Source organism: Mus pahari, chromosome 18 (genome assembly GCF_900095145.1).
Source record: "Mus pahari chromosome 18, PAHARI_EIJ_v1.1, whole genome shotgun sequence".
In the NCBI taxonomy this organism is placed as follows: domain Eukaryota; kingdom Metazoa; phylum Chordata; class Mammalia; order Rodentia; family Muridae; genus Mus; species Mus pahari.
The window spans coordinates 40,203,767-40,215,886 of NC_034607.1; the positions used below are offsets into that span (position 1 = coordinate 40,203,767).

General features: G+C 46.7%; 1 protein-coding gene across 1 annotated transcript in view; it reads right to left on the bottom strand.

Annotated features, from left to right (window-relative positions):
* The window catches only part of Xdh (xanthine dehydrogenase), a 99,807-nt gene that overhangs the window by 30,615 nt on the left and 57,072 nt on the right, over positions 1-12,120 (bottom strand). The window contains exons 13-20 of the mRNA XM_021217665.2: positions 8,321-8,389; positions 7,933-8,019; positions 6,634-6,775; positions 3,903-3,995; positions 3,286-3,437; positions 2,156-2,249; positions 1,546-1,655; positions 1,220-1,281 (exon numbers count right to left, since the gene is read on the bottom strand). Coding sequence (XP_021073324.1) covers positions 1,220-1,281; positions 1,546-1,655; positions 2,156-2,249; positions 3,286-3,437; positions 3,903-3,995; positions 6,634-6,775; positions 7,933-8,019; positions 8,321-8,389 — 809 coding nt within the window. The remainder of the gene's footprint in view (positions 1-1,219; positions 1,282-1,545; positions 1,656-2,155; positions 2,250-3,285; positions 3,438-3,902; positions 3,996-6,633; positions 6,776-7,932; positions 8,020-8,320; positions 8,390-12,120) is intronic.

Here is a 12,120-nt window from a genome sequence, read left to right on the forward strand (position 1 = left end):
CCAGGGACTTCCATGAAAGCTTGCATGCAGTCTCTCCAGTTGGGATAAAGAGATGTGGTTATAGGCTGTGACACACCCTCGCCTTGTGGCTCCCCCAGATGGTATAATGTGTCCCTCCCGTCAGTACACTGCAGCTTGTGTCATCCTGTTGCCTGTAAGCCCGTGTCCCTCTGTGAAGCAACTGCTGCTTTGTGTCAGAAGCATGCTTCCCTCCCGGGGCTGAACCAGGTCTGTCTCTATGGAAAGGAAGATAATGTGAACCGCTTTCCAGGAAAGAGCCACGTGACATCTGCCTTCTGCATTGTGTTGATCCTCGGGTTTGTGGCCAACCTGGCTCTGCATACTTTTATGATTACTAAAGGCCCTTTGTTCTGAAGGAGCCACAGGGCCTCCTCCACGCATGGTTCTTGGCGCTGACGTGGCTTGCAGCACCTTGCTCAGAGCTTGAACTGTTTGAAATCAGGCAGTGTTCCAAGTGCTACTCCCAGTGCCATACGGATGTCGCCAGCTGTCCGAGTAACGGTGTCCTTTCTTAATAAAACTGTCTAGCTCACAGCGTAAAGTCTCCTTCCTTTTATCAGATGGTAGATTTTGTTAAAGACCATACCTAAAACATGAAAGCTGAGCCATATGAAACCCGCCTCTATCCCCTTTCCCCACTCAATTAAAATAAAGAATTAGTGATTCATGAAATTCAAAATTCTGAGACCCGTTGCTCAAAATAGTCTATAAACACAATCTGGAAAATCATTAGGAGGCCGCCTCAGGGGCCTAATTGCCCAGATTGAATTAGCATTCTCATTAAGGAGGTCAAAATCCGTAAGAGCGAACACTGGGTATGTGCTTCCAGTAACCCGTGGTTATCCTGGCAGCTGTGTCGTTGGCCCCGCCCAGCAGGTTTTTGTAATATGTCTGCTGTGACTGTATTCTCAGTTGACGGCTGCGGAGAGGAGAACTACACTGGGCTAAGCCACCCAAGGTGCCACATCTGCCCAAACGAATCAAAAAAGATGCTCATAAAGCCAAAATCCAGCAGGGTCAGGCCAGAGCAAGTCCAACGTCAGCATATGAGTGTCATACAGCAGCCTCTTCACTCTGCATGCAGGACCGAGACATGTCACCTTGGGAAGATTATATCACTGGCATGGAACAGGAATAACAAACAGAGATGTTCTTGGGACTGTGCTGGTTGATAACGCCATTGGCTTCTTACATCTACCATCTCATGAGCTCATCCTTCCGTTTTCCCTGTAGTCTGTATGGTACATTATACTTTGCCAACTTTATAGAGAGTACATGGGGGCTCAGAAAGGTGAGACTAGTCACCCTAGACCCCATGCCTGCCTATTGAGTTCCACAGTCCATGCCCTGAAATTTCTTGCCCAGAAACGGTAGGGTTGGGTTCATTAAGAGCAAACCCAGTGAGAATGAATCCATGTTAAAGTTGAAAGATGTTGATATGGTTCTGAGACCGTCTTTAGGCTCCACTGGAGTCTAACACTGGTACAGAGTGGGCAGAGCCTAGAGCAACCTCTGCTGCCTTACCTCCCTGCTGTAGGGGATCTCAATGGACACCAATATCTCCTCTGGACTGAGCAGAGTCTTTCTGTAGCCAGGGAAGAAGGTATGGTCCATCTGGACAGTTCTCTTGGTACCTGTATACAGACAGGATGACGGCCACATGCAGATGAGAAGATTATAGACATCAATGTGGAGGTTTCAAAAAGGATAAAACTACCATATAACATAGCACTATCCCTTCCGGACAAAACCCCAAAGGAACCAACATCCCAGGATGCCCATGTTTACTGTTGCTCTATTCACAACAGCAAGGAAAAAGAGTCAACCTGGATGTTCATGATGGGGACGTAAAGGAGCTTTAAGGGACATGAGTAAGAAGAGTAAGGGAAGATAATTATGCGAAACTAAAGTGGTATAAAGAGGGGAAAGAAAGAAGAAACCAAAAGTGAGACAACACTTAAAACTCTCCCAGCCCCGCAATCTGGATTGATTTCCCTGCAACTTCCGTGAACACAGACCTTAAAGCATTGGGAATCACTGAACTTGGGGCTCTGTTTCTCTAGAAAAGGACCGATGCAGTAAGACTTTCCTCCCCCAAGTCATTCTTTCTGGATCTCCATCTCAGGCAGCTTACCTCTAGACGCCAGGACCAGCTTGGCTCTACTGGCCATGAGCACGGGGTTGAGGTCAGAGATTGGGCTCGCAGTGATGATGTTCCCGCCAATGGACTAATGAGGACAAGCAGAGAGTGAGTGAGCTGCTCAGACTCCTGCATGCAGGGCAGGAAGTGACAGCTGTGTGGGTAGGCACCCGAAGACCCTGACTCCCCAGCAGCGCCCAGGGAAACATGGCCACTCAAGGAAACACACAAACCTGAAGTCAAAACACTTGGGGGTGGGCTCAGCTCTGAAAAGTACGCATGCGCATGCGTCAGTCAACTGAGGGTAGCTCTTGTGAATCGCTTACCCTCCCCCCCCCAACCTTTTATTTCTGGAAGGACTGGATGTAAGGAGTCAGTAAAATGAAATCCAAGATAAAGATCAAGGAAAAAAAGAGGACAACTTCTAGATGAATAGTTGGCTCTTTTTGGATCTGAACTTCCTGGCAGTTGGACAAGAATCAGTAGCTGTTGTGTTACTGAACGGAAGAGGAAAGACAGCTTGAGCTGAGAGCAAAACACCTTTCTCAGAAGCGTGCTTAGGGGAACCGGGAACAAGGTGTCACTCTGTACGTTTGTGTTTCTCCAGCTGAAACCAGAAACGGCCCGTTCTTCTTGGACAGGGTAGGGGCGTTGAAAATGTGCTGTTCTGTCCCATTTTAACCTTAATAGCAAATTTCCAAAAGTAGAACGGGAGATAGTTTGTCTCCCAATACCGAGAACTATGTGAATCCCAAACGGAGCAAGGGACATAAGCGTTGCTCTCTCCAAACTAGAAGTGTTTGTCGGTCTGAAGGCTGACAGAATGGTCAACAAATGGACCCTTCCCTCTCTTGAGGGGGCTCTGTACTTCTGGTTCTCCTCTAAACCCTGAGGGGGTCCCTCCCCTCCCAGGTCTGGCTTCTCTCTAAGATATCTCTCATTCACCCTCTGAGAACGTGGGCTAACTTGAGAAAAAGGGAGCTAGGACACTCTCTCTCCAACCTTGTGGGAGAATTGTGAGTGTTTCTCAGTTGTCTGCAGGCCATCTTCCTGAGAGTTCCCAGGGACTGATCACAAACCTGGGCTCCTCATCCCTCCTCTCCGCCTCCGACCCGAGGACTCACCGCCACGGACTTGACCTGCTTGCCAGCAAACCAGCGCAGCTGTTCTATCACGCCTGTGAACACCTCTGTCTTCTGTTCTGGAAGTTTACCAATCGCATCCACCAGGACACTTTCCACCAAGCTAAGGGGGCAAGCAGCTCCGAAGGTGATTCCTGTGGGTACACACCGGAAATAAAGTCACTCCTAGCTGGATAGACTTTACATAGGCTGCTCCGGTAAAACAGAGCCAGGCTGAAGCAAGACTCTTTCATCTTTATAAGGCCTAGAGAAGCTACTTAACCAAGGCTCTCCATGAGCTGACACCTCTGGAGTCCATGTTCAACACATGTTCCTATAATCCAGTAGTTCTCAACTCAGCGAAAATCAAAACCTCGGGAAACGAAGTTCTGGCTTAAAAGGAGGCAGGGCACAGAAACATAATCATCCCCCTCTCTCTAGTTCCATTGTCACATGATTCAACGTGTCATCAGGACCAGCCAACACCAAGATTCTCATAACCTCCTGCAAGAGACAAGCTTGCATGCTCTTTGGAGGAAAGGCAGTGAAGGCTGGCTCCTTCCCAAATCACCCGTGCCCTACACCAAGTGGGCACCAGGGGAAGCAGATGGCAGCCTTACCCTCAGACCCATGTGTCACTGAGTTCAGTTCAGGAATCCAAGCTGGGCAGATGATCAGAGGAAATAGCATATTCTTAAATTTCATTTCAATGCCTTTGGGAAATAAGAAACTTGGGTTAGAGACTAGTGGGATCACTCATGGGATGTGTGGCTTGATGAGCATCACACTGAGTACCAGGAGGAGGCTCTGGATTAGGAAACAGGACAGGTGAGGAGGAATCAGGTCAGTCATAATCTCTTTCTTTCTCAGTCAAAAGCAAGGAAAAAAATGAACTCAGAGTCACTGCGATGCAATGTGTATTATATGGTGGCAATAGTGACATTAGAAATCACAAGACATTAAGGAATGTCTGAAATCCTTCTAAACAAACACTTTATGATTTAACTTACTTAATATTCCTAATAGCCCTGTGCTGGGGCTGTAGATTTCTGTTTGCAGATGTGAAACCTGAGTGTGGAAATGTCCAACTTAAAAAAAATAAGATCATTTGTGTGTATGTGTGCATGTGCACAGTGGAAGCGCGTGCGTGCCATGATGTGAGCGTAGTAGCAGAGGGCGACTTTCAGAAGTTAGTCTTCTCTGTCCACCATGGGTCCTAGAGCTAGAACTCAGGTCATCGGGCTGATGACGCTAGCATCATTTCCCCACTAAACTATCTCACTAGCCTCAAGAGTTTTATTCAAATCCACAGCTAGGAAAAAGCATGTTTCAGCTTGGATCCATAGTTAGGATATAATAGCAAAAAACATCAAATCCTTGAATTCAAGCAAGAGAAGAAAAGGAGATATAAAACTTCAAACCTTTCTTCCAATCCCCAGTATCACTCTCTGGGCTCCTCAGGGTGAGGAATCCTTACAGAGCTGCATCTTTGTCCAGTTTCTGTCTCCACCCAACTAATCAAGTTAGAAGCTTCTGCTGATGCTGATGCTGATGCTGCTGGGGTCCCTTGGACCCAGATGAGGCACTCTCTCAGTCTACCCAATAGTGTCACAGATAGGGAAAGTTGAAACAGAAATACCGGACTCTCCGTCTTGGTATGGCTTAGGGCTGCAAAGGGCAACCCGTTTGAGGAGTCCGTTCCCAAGGCATGACCCAGACTGGTGCAGTGAATTCCATCTTAGTAAGGCTTTTTCCTATACTCCCTCCTTCGCATCTTGCCCTGTCTGTAGGTAGGTGTTTACTTTGCATGGTGTGTGTTGCAGGAGGGAGGGGAGCAGATGAAAGCAGTCTTGTACAGTTTATGAGATCTTATTATAACCTCACAGTGCTACCAGACTCCCAGAGAGGAACACATCCAAGGTCAAAGCACCTCCAAAGGTCCTTCTAGCTAAGCCACCCTTGGTCTCCAAGGCTCTGGTTACATAGACAAAAGACCTGAGGGCCACAGTCAGGATGACAACAAGAGTACCAGTCACCATGAATGCTACTGAGTCACAGACTTCAAAGTCATGCCACAGTGGCATGTCTCACACCTTAAACACAGTGTGTCACAATGCTACAGATGAAGGCCTCTATACCACAGTGTGCTTCAGAGGGCAGGGCCAATACTGTGCTCTATCATTGGTCCAAACCAAGTTTTCCTCTCTGGGCTGGGGTTCCAAATGGAATCTAAAGAGTTGAACTCCTTCTGAAACCAAAGCCAGATTCCCAGCAGCTGCTTTAGCTTGCCAGGCATGGTGTGTCAATCACCCCTCAGCACTAGTACACTAAACAGGGATCCTTGAACCACCCTTCACTGTGCTATGAATCTCCTGGATCTCACTAGGCTTGGAGATGCAGAAGAACAACTACCAGACAATCTACTTTTAGAAGTAGATAGAGAAAAACCAAGGACCAGGGCCATCTGCCGCTGCTGTTGTCTCATGGAACACCAGGGCTCAGAGTACATGACCTGAGCCTCCTTGGTCTGCTCAGCTATTGCGAGATCCAGACCCAGATGGCAGCATGGTCCAGCCAACCTAGTCTCCCTTGAACATCTCTCCATTGCCTTATCAGATCATGTGCAAGCCTGAGTCCCTGGTTTTAAATCCCAAACATCCATGTAAAAGACTAGGGGTGGCTACACACAGCTGTAGTGATATGGTGGTTGCTCAGTTAAGCTCCAAGTTTATTGAGGATCCTGTTTCAGAGATATAAGGTAGTGTGTAATAGAGCAGGACATTTACTATCTTCATTTGGCCAGCACACATACACATTAACACACACACACACACACACACACACACACACACACACACACACTTACAGACCTCTAACATTGATCAGACACTGTCCTGGACACTTGGCTAGCTAACATTTAGCATTTTCCCCTCCCTCTGAGATCAGGAGAGCTGTGAGGGAAGGAACTTCTCCTCTTAGATCATTGTGTCCGTAGCTCTACCCAGAGATGGGGAGGGTCACAGTTGGCTCTCTGTGGATGCTCATGGAGAAAATCAGCAAGTATAAGGATCACACCTGCTGCCCAAGCAGCCCTCTGAGAAGTTACATCACTCTGTACACAGTACTGGAAAACAAGGGACCTCTCTTAGGATGTTCGGGCAGGGATTGAACCAGGCCTCACTGACTCCAAAGCCAATGTCTTGGGAGTCCATGTGCACTGAGATCATTGTGTTCCCTGAATACCCAAACACCCAATAAAGGAATGAGTAGAGAGCAGGGGAGAAAGCGCAGCGAGAGAGAAGAGGGACAGAAAGAGCCCAGCGATACCCAGAGGTCTCCATGGAGTCTTACCTATCTCTGTGTTTCCCACCACCAGCTTGACATCAGGATGCTGAGCTTTGAAGTCAAGCAGTTCCTCCAGGGTCGAAGCCTGGATCCAGGTCACACGTTCCCCTTCAAAGTGCAGCTTCTTCCGGGGAGTGTCTTTCAGCCTCTGGGAAGTGTAGTTAGCTTATCATGTGTCTCCTTCCTACCACCATTCACCCAAGGAATTAAGTCTTCAAGGGGGGTCAACCTGTTTACTGACTTGTGTAATACTGAACCCAGAAGGAGGAGCTGCGCATGCCGTGGGCAAAAGTGAGGGGGAAACTACATTCAGTGAGGTACTCTGTTCCCTGTTCAGTACGCCATGGCACTCTGGAGAGGAGTTTGGTAAGAGCTACACTCTGAGCATCACTGTTAAGGCTGAAGATCAAGGAGGTTATGGAACCTGCCAAAAGTCGCCTGCTATGAGGAGCCCAAACCAGAAATCTCAGGTTCCTGACACTCTCCCACACTGTCAGCAGGAGGCACAGAGGACAGGGGGTGGGAAAGGTTAGCAGTCAGGAGGACAGACATCCAGAGAGCAAAGATCATGTAGAGGGGAGCGCTGAATCTAGTAGATGTGGATGATACTGGGTGATAAAAGAAATCCCAGGAATCAAACTGATGGTGCCTTCAAGGGTTCACAGTCCAGAGGATGATATACCAGGGACACTGGTAATCTATTCTCTGACCTGTTGAGCTTTCGAGGCAGGCTTCGGGAGCCTACATCCCCGAGAAGCGTGAACCAGAGAAACACTGGAGGAGGCTTGAATCTTTCCTTGCAATAAACACAAATGAAAAATGATAAGGTAGGCATGAGGCTGTGTCTCTGAGATAGATCCTCAAGCCATGCTCATGTCCTTTGAACCCGGCTCTGTTTTATGTTTCCTCTAAAGAAGTAAGCCAGCTACCTGTAGAGAAGGAAATAGGTGGGTTGATGGGCTTACACATAGACATAGCCAGGAGGTCCAAACTGATACACAGCGGATACATAGTGTATTACCATAAAGGCCAGTCTCTATTCCTGTGGGGCTTAAAGCCCATCAACAACCTGGACATGGAATCTGTAACTGTATGTATGACACAGGTAAGGAGGAGCAAGGGAGCATGGGATAGAAGGGCTTTACCTCCTAGGAATGGCAGGAAAAGGAAGAAGAGCTAAGTTTAAATGTAAGGCCAAAATCTAAGATGAAAGTGTACAAAGTTCTCAGCAGCTATGAATACAAAATAGAACTCAGTGGCTCATGGAACAGATATCTGGCTAGACTTCTCCCCACTATTACCTACCAGCAACTCTGGGGGAAAGATGGGCTCTTGCGTAGGATCTAAAGGTTTGAAATCCTCCGGATTGAATAAAGAAGATGAGGGCACAACCTGTCAGGAAAGGGAACAGTAAGAATCAGATGCTAAGGCTGTCTGGCCCAGCTCTTCCTTCGGGTGAGCTCTTTCCCAGGTAGAAGGCTGCCTGGTCCTGGGAGAAGAAGCAAGACTCCTCTGGCAGAGAAGCCAGAGGTGATGAGCGTCTTCATCATCTGAGCATCAGCACATCTCACCGATCCTTTCTCCAGCACCACTTCCGGGGACATGGAAAGAGCGTAGTAACCCCCCCCCCCCGCCACCCGTCCCAGGCCTGAGACTGCCCCACTAGGCTTCCAGAAGCAGACACCCCCATTACCGTCTGGTCCTTTGTCTGGTTCATGCAGCAGTTTGGGTTGTTTCCGCTTCCTCCACAGCACCCGCCGTCCTGAGAAGGGGACACACATTCACGTAAGGCTATTTCCAGTCTCATAGAACCTAAGAAAAGTCCATTACTTTTGTCTACTGAGGCCCAGATCTGCCAATCCCAGCCTGCACCAATGGGAGGAGCACTGCTGATCCTATGGGTCTGTCTCCTCTCAGAGAGCGGAAGTCCCTGCTGTGTGCTGGCTTCACTCAGGGGTATTAAGGAAGTCTTTGGGGCAACTGGAAATTTGATTTTCAAGAGAATGTCTCAGCTGGTGATGGCTGCGCACACCTTTAATCCCAGCACTCGGGAGGCAGGCAGATTTCTGAGTTGTCTGGTCTACAAAGTGAGTTCCAGGACAGCCAGAGCTATACAAAGAAACCCTGTCTCGAAAAAGGAGGGAGAGAGAGAGAGAGAGAGAGAGAGAGAGAGAGAGAGAGAGAGAGAGAGGAGAGAATGTCTCTACAAAAGCTAGGCTCTACTTTATCACGATGATGTTTATACCTCCTTTCCTTCCTTAGGAAGCCGCTAAGAGAAAAACTCTTACCACTGCTCACAAGACTTGGAAAAGTGCTACTTTTTAGACTAGCTGAGATTTATAAAGCTTGGCTGGGAGTCTGAAGCTGGGGTCTGTCATGGATGCCCTACATCGTCACGGATCTCAAAGACGCAGCCACAGCCAGTGTGCCCAATGGCCTCTGCTACATAGTATGCATTTCCTACAGAAAGCTTACACACTCCACTCCTCACTGTGGTTGTGATTCTGAGAAAGAGGACGGGTCACCCCTAACTTATGGGGAAGCACTTGCTCAGACTTCTCAGGAGGGTTGTGACCAAGCACAAATGAGAAGAGATTGCTGCCTTCCTCAACTAAGACAGCATGTGGTGAGGTAAAGGTGTGTTTCCCTGACAGATTCAACTCAAGAAGGCGGGAGACGCTCCAAAAATCATGAAGTTAATGCTAAGAAGCAAATGTGGGAGACCAAGCATTCTAGGGTACTTGGTCATCATGGAGTAAGCGGGGGGTGGGGCAGGCTGCCCTTCTGTGTGTGAGTCAGGAGAGACAACTTTTCATGCTGGCCTTTCTCCAAAGTGGAGCTGCCACCCTCTACCTGTGTCTGAAAAGGCTCTTAGAAGGCCTTGGAGGTTGAAGGTGTGGCCTTTGGGAACAACATGTAAGCATGAGAAAGAGAAACCCTTGCCAGTTCATACCCCGTGGAGCTCTGTATGCAGAACTCCCTGGCACCTCAGCTGTGTTCCGCATGCCAGACCAGTTCTGTCTTTTACACACGTACACACCCTCTCCCATCATGCCCTTCTCTATGCTTAGACAGGGAGAATGAGCCCTTAATATCTCTTTTCCAGCTTTCCTCTTGGAGAATGAGTAATGAGGTTGCATTCTCAGACTTTCTGGAAGAGAGAAGAATTTGCCTACAGTTCACCTGGCCTTCTTGAAGAAGGACATAAGCAACTTTTCCCCGACAACCAGTATTGCAACATTTTACTCCTTGGATCATTTTCCTTGATAATTCATTAGTATATTTATGCCCTAAATTATTATAATGGAGTCACTCAGAGTCTCTGGAGGCTGACTTTTCTGTCCACACCCTCCCATGCTCTGTTTTACGGGGCAAGCAAGAAGAAAACTGGCCAAAATACTCAAAACACCAAGAGAAGATTCTACCAACTTAGAATTCTGTAAGCTTTGAGACTCATATTTAGAAGCTAAACAGAAGAAAGGAGCACTATGATGCACACGTGTGACCTCAGTACTTAGGATGCAGAGGCAGGAGAATCACTACAAGTCAGAACCCAAGCATGAGGTCATAGGTACAATAGCCCAGTTAAGAAGACATAAAAACCCCTTGTCTGGAAGTTGGTGATGATAGTGCATGCTTTAATCTCAGCACCCAGAGGCAAAGCCAGACAGATCTCTGTGAGTTTAAGGACAGCCTGGTCTATATAGTGAGTACCAGGACCACCAGAGCTACCCAGAGAGATCCTGTCTCAAAAACCCACCCCCCAAAACAAAACTTAAAAAGTCTTAATGTATGCACTATCCAGAGACTACCCCATCCGGGAATCCATCCCATCATCAGCCACCAAACCCAGATACTAATGCACATGCCAGCAAGATTCTGCTGAAGGGATCCTGATATAGCGGCCTCTTGTGAGGCTATGCCAGTGCCTGGCAAACACAGAAGTGGATGCTCACAGTCAGCTATTGGATGGAACACAGGGCCCCCAATGGAGGAGCTAGAGAAAGTACCCAAGGAGTTGGAGGGGGCTGCAACCCTGTAGGTGCAACAACAATATGAACTAACCAGTACCCCCTGAGCTCGTGTCTCTAGCTGCATATGTAGCAGAAGATGGCCTAATCGGCCATCATTGGGAAGAGAGGCCCCTTGGTCTTGTAAACTTTATATGACCCAGCACAGGGGAAGGCCAGGGCCAAGAAGTGGGAGTGGGTGGGTAGGAGAGCAGGGGCGGGGGGATATAGGGAACTTTCGGGATAGCATTTGAAATGTAAATAAAGAAAATAATAATAAATAAATTTTTAAAAAAGTCTTAATGTGTATGTAGATAACAATAACGCATCAAAAGAAAATTATTGCAAGATAGGTTTTTAAGTGTTGTCAACTGAACAAAATGAAACAGAGAAGCGCAAGGACAATTGCTTTCAGTGGAGACTGCAACACTGTTCATAAACAATCCTCCAGCGAGATCAGTAAGGGTGTGGCTGGACATGACCAGTTCTGTTGGAGAAACTGTGAAACTAAAGTAACACCTTCAAAAGTAACTTATTCCACTTTCCTGTCAAGGAAAGTGCTACATTATTGGTACCTTATTTGAAGAAAACATTGTTTCCACTTAACAAAATTTATTTTCATTTTCTAGGGAACAACCTTTGCCGAGTCATCCTATTTACTATTTATTGGGAACTTGGAGATCAAACCTCAGATTCAGACTCAGTGTTTACAAAGGACTTTAAGTTAAGGTGAGGTCTGATTCAGAAGAGCCTTAAAAGTCACCTCTGGTGGTTTTGTTTTTGTTTTTTGTTTGTAATGTATAAATGTCCATAATTAGAGTGGTTACATCTCCACCTTCCACCGCTTCAAAAACGGGCAGAACTAAAAGCACTGAACAAAGAGTAAGAGAAACTATTGAAGCTGAGGTCTGGCTGTTAGGGTCAGGAAGGCTGAAGGTATCACAGAAATGGTATCTAAGATGATATCTGACTGGAGTGTCCCTCTTCTGGAATTCCAGGTGCTGAAGGCAAAAGGTTACGCATGACCCTGCTTTCCAGGAAGCACCCATGACAGGAATAGTCTAGAGATTTTTCCTAAGTCTCCATTATTATCCATTTAATGTTTATCACTCTATAGTCGTCACCTTTCCTTCATTTTGATATGCGTAGTCTGTATTTGTCCCTTAGATTGCCTGGCCCAAAGCTTATTGCTTTCATTGATTTTTTTCTTTCTTTCTTTCTTTTTTTTTTTTTTTTTTTTTAAGAACTAGATTTATTGATTTTTCTCTATGGAATTCCTGATTTCAATTTCATCAATTTCTGCTCTAAATATGGTTTCTTCTGCTTCTTTCAGATTTAATTTGCTCTTTTTTATTTACCTAAGGTGTGAGCCTATATTATTGACTTTTAGATTTTTTTTCTCCCAGTATTTACATTCTCTGATATAAATTTCCCTCTAAGCAATTTTCAATCTTATTATATTTTCAATTTTATTCAGTTCAAA